Source organism: Cyprinodon tularosa, unplaced genomic scaffold (assembly GCF_016077235.1).
Source record: "Cyprinodon tularosa strain WSP-4 unplaced genomic scaffold, ASM1607723v1 ctg1746, whole genome shotgun sequence".
NCBI lineage: Eukaryota > Metazoa > Chordata > Actinopteri > Cyprinodontiformes > Cyprinodontidae > Cyprinodon > Cyprinodon tularosa.
The window spans coordinates 1-4,703 of NW_024038570.1; the positions used below are offsets into that span (position 1 = coordinate 1).

Here is a 4,703-nt window from a genome sequence, read left to right on the forward strand (position 1 = left end):
TAGTTGTTGGAAATCAGGCTGTGTTTCGTCTGACTGATTCTAAGTGACTATCCTGAAAGAAGAAGAAAGAAAGAAAGTAAACCCTGACCGGTCACATTGGAGCAGACGAGTGTAAAGAGCTCTTCACAGTAGGCATCGTGCCATTTTCCAGTGCTGTACATCCCTCCGCATCCTGCTCTGTACCACAGGTTGTCAGGCTGTCCACTGGCCCAGTTACTGAAGTTGGGATTATAATCTGACAGCCACTTCCAGATGGTCTCATCACGGTACAAACCAATCCAGGCCTGTTAGAAAGAGGACTGATTCAGTTATATCCAATATTCCTTTAGTTGTTTAACTTTTACTTTTCAAGAAAAAATGTGATATTATTAATTTATTCTAGTAGAATATTTAAACCAAAATAAGAACCTTCTTGCTTTTTTTTTTAATAATCAAATACTCTCAGTTTTTGTGCAGACTTGTGTAGTTTGAACCTTTTTATTTGACAGAAAATGGTTTATTCCATCAAGACGTGGATATATTCCTTATATGTCATGTTGTTGGAGTGGATGTGTCAACATGACTGAGTTTTGTTTGACTTTACCGGTTTTTACTGTCTTAAACTCTTCCAGTCTTAAACAAAAATTTTCCAAACAGTGTTCATTTCGTCAGCCTTTTTTAATTTAGTCTTAGTCTTAGTCACAATGACAAAAATCTATTTTAGTTTTAGTCAAACCTTGTCATTTTATTCAACACTGTAAATAATAAAACTTCTCAACACACAGCTTCTCTTTTTCTCTATTTTATTTACATAACACTGTCCTGAACATCTTATATGAAGGCTGTTCAGTAAGTGATGCCCCTGACCTACTTCCAGTTGTTTGATCTAGCTAAACAATTGCATGTATAATTATTTATATCTCTATAGATTAAGTGGCAAATTACAGCTCTGATCTAACTCTGTTCTGGCTTTTGAAGGAGGCGGTCGTATTTTCCTGCTGCTCCCGTTCCTCCCAGCCTGTCCCTGCTTTGCTGTGTCTTGTCTTTTCTGAGATCTCTCTAAATGTCATCCAAACTCAAACAATAGATCTGGTCAGTTGGTTTCTCAATGCAATTGTTTAGATTTATATAACTGGAAGACAGGGAAAAGGGGACATACTTCATGGGATACACCATGGACTCCTGGAAGGCTTGGAGGATGGTTTTTTTTACAATGTTGTCAATGGAGGATATCAAAAATATATGGATTTTTGGTTTTACGATACTTGGATGTCTCCTGTTTGGATTTGGAGGATACCTGATGTATTTACAATTACAGAGGATGTCAGTGGCAATTTGGGCATTGATCAGGCTGCCTGCAGCAGCGGTTGATGCCCTCACAGAGGCTGTGAACGAGCAGGACCAGGAGCTGAACCGTATGCTGGCTGGAGTGGTTGAACTCAAAGATGAGATGGGATGGGATCATGGATGTGCTTGCTTCAAGGAAGCAAAGCCCAACTAATTTGGAATTAAGGATTTACCACATAGAGCCGGCAAGAAAAGACTCAAGGCTGAAGGAAAATTCCTGTGCAGCCTGATTTCACAACAATAAGTGTTACTTTGGACTCAGCCTCCCCCTTATTAAAACCCTCCTGGATGTTATGGCGGAAGGGCCCAGAAGAACTGGTCCCTAGGGTTTGGCACAATAGTCCATGCTTCCTTTTTCACCCAGGGTGAAGTTCTAACTTTGTTATACCTCATGCAAAATACCTAAGTTATCCTGAGCGATCTCTATAGTTCTGCTGCTATAGGCTTAGACTGCTGGAGGACATAGGGACCCCTTCTTCATCATTCTGCTTCATTCTATCTCTATTCTCCCACTCTGCAGAATCTGTTAGTTCAATCTCTAACGTTCTGCTCTCTCTGCTTTTTCTCATAGTAGCTTCATCTGGTCTGTTCCTGTTTGGCTGTGACTCCATCCTGGAGAGAAATATCAGCTGTGCTGCTGCCATCAACACCTCTGTTTCTAGATGCTGGAGCTTGGCCTGTTTTTTCATAGTAGTCCTGTTTCTCTCCAAGAGAAATAAATGGGCTACTAACTGGATGTGCTCTTTCCATCCTCTGACATGAAAACTGTTTCAGAGCTTGTTTGATTAATTGTTTCTTTCCCAGACAGAATGCCTTCATGGAGCTAGTTTACCATTAGTACTTCAATGTTCCACTCACACTGGTTTAGTTTCTACTGGAAGTTACTGTCCTTTCCACTGTGGCTGCATGCATGTTTGGTGTGAGGGATGGCTGGAAAGCCAATGACAATGGCAGTGAATATCTACGTCGCCATATGCTCATCCAGATGAAGATAATTCTGCAAAGTCGACAACTGGCAGCAATCAGCTGGGTTTCCTTAGATATTGATTTCCGTCTGTCTGGACGATCTGATTAAATTGTTTCTGTAAATTCTCTTAAAATAATAATGTGCTGTGAGTTGGTTCTTCATATGGTGTTTTTCTAAGGTTTCCAAATAACTTTGTCTTTGCATTCTTTTTAGTTTAATGATCATTTATTTATATCCAGTAAGCTTTTTAGCGCTTTCCTTTTCTCATTTATTTTTCGAAAAGTTGCTCCAAGTTCTCTCCTGATCAAATATTAAAATCGGCCATTTTTTATTTTACCACTTAATTAATTAAGTAATTAATGAACAGCTTAGGGCCTTTCTACGATAGTTAAAATTATTATGGCTACAAAGCACAGCACCAAGTTTAATTCAATTCAGTTTATTTCTGTAGGGCTAATTCCCAACACATGTCATCATGAGGCACTTTACAGTTCACCAGATCATCCAATCAGATTGGTAATTAATGCCACTATATTAAGAATGTGCAGTGGTGTCAAAAGTTCACATGTTTGTTTCTTAAGTAGAAGTATAGATCCTGCAGTTTAAAAACACTCTGGTAAAATTTTAAGTATCAACTTGACCTCTTTACTCAAGTAAAAGTGTAAAAGTATGTGCTCCAAAACTACTTAAAGTATAAAAGTATAAAGTAACCTTAAAAAAAACAGCCAGATGCCACTATATGAATGAAAGCTCAATTTTTGGACTATTTCTCTAAATTCTCTCAGATAGGGCCAAGGATGAGGGAGGTCTGATTGGTCTCTGTCTCCCGATACGCTCTCGCCTGTGTCCGACCTTTCAGACATTTCAACATCTTTTTCTGAATCCCACATTGTAGCATGGCATAGACAATTCACGTTAGCAGTTTGAAGAACTCCTGCTTGCTTCTGATGATTTCCTTTAGCTAACCAATGAGTGTTTGCCTTCTATGACTCATCCAATCACACTAGTTTTCACTAGATGTGGGTGGAGCCAATGATCTGCATTGGATGGAGCACATGACGGGAAATAAAGATTTGGAAACATTAAACCGAAGCCAAGAGGAACGAGGAACGATTGATTTAAAAATCTAAGGAATAGAAAGTACAGATACTTGTGTGAAAATGTAATGATTAGAAGTCAGAAGTAGGAGGAAAAATAAGTAATGGAGTAAAGTATAGATACCTAAAAAGTGTACTTCATTACTTAAGTGTACTTAAGTACTAAGTATTTATACTTGTTTAATTCACACCTCTGAGAATGGGATTATATGTCTGAAAAGGCAATCAATGCTTTTATTAATATCTTCAGTTTTCAGAGGCTTCTTAAAAGAACTTTCTAAAACTATTGATTTCAAGGATTACTTTCACAGAAACAGAGAAAAAGTGACTTTACTTCTGCAAAGGGGTCCAATTTGTTCGGATCACCCATCTCGTACAACATCTTCACGATGTCCAGGTTGTCGGCGGTAACCAGGTCGGTGTACTTTTCCCTGCAGTAACTCTGAGCTTCGGTCCAGCTCTTTGGTTCATAAATAAAATGGTAGCGCCGTTCAGAGAGAGAGGAGACGGAGCAGAGAGCTGCAGGGACAGACATGGAAATATTACCCCCAACATCTGGAATCATTCTCCATTTCAGGAACAGTTTTTTTTTTTTTTGTTAAACACCATAAATGAGAGAAATAAAATATGTTTGTTTGATTGAGAATAGTTCACCTTTTCAAAAAGTAAAAAATGAAGATTTAAAACTATTGCACTTGCCTGATGCAGCAGTGATGTACCAGAGAAGGTTCTTCATTTCTGCACATTGGCTGGTCTGCAGTCTGTGACTGAAGACCAGCTTCCTCTCTTATTATGAAAATGCTAAATCATGCATAAGCTCTTTGCATTTTAGGCGGCAGTCCTTTCTAAGAAAGCCTCCAGTGTTATTGTACTAGCACCAACACATTTTAAATCCCAAATGACTTATTTGACTCCAGAGGTGTCACCAACTGACCTCCTCAGGGTAAAGAGAGGACAGAGAATTATACCCACTCTGAATTTTAAAAGCAATGTACCCACCAGAAAAAAAGACGTTCAACTTAAAAAAAAGAAAGAAAATCAGCTTTTATTCTACTCCTATTTGTTGGATGCAGAAACGGTCAGACATGAATGAAGTTTCCGAGATGTTGAGAGACAAAGCCTCTATAACTAAAACCATATTAGTCAATATTAATTTAAAATAAGTTATTTTGGTTGTAAAAACGTTTGTGCTGCAATTTAAATGTTTAAAATCACAGAAAACATTGACTGTGGTTTTTATTATGCCTCAGAATAGATTTAGGTTAGATAAAAGCTAATGGTATGCAGATCTGACAGTGTATGCTGTTCTGACA

General features: G+C 38.2%; 1 protein-coding gene across 1 annotated transcript; it reads right to left on the bottom strand.

Moving 5' to 3' along the window:
* Positions 1-88: 88 nt before the first annotated feature.
* Positions 89-4,220, bottom strand: LOC119781319 (L-selectin-like; the record flags this gene model as incomplete). The annotated part of the gene is made up of 3 exons (XM_038281745.1): positions 4,090-4,220; positions 3,725-3,909; positions 89-284 (listed from the first exon to the last, which is right to left on the bottom strand). Coding segments are annotated over exons 1-3 (418 nt in total), but the record flags the coding sequence as incomplete, so codon positions are not given.
* Between the last annotated feature and the right edge of the window lie 483 nt (positions 4,221-4,703).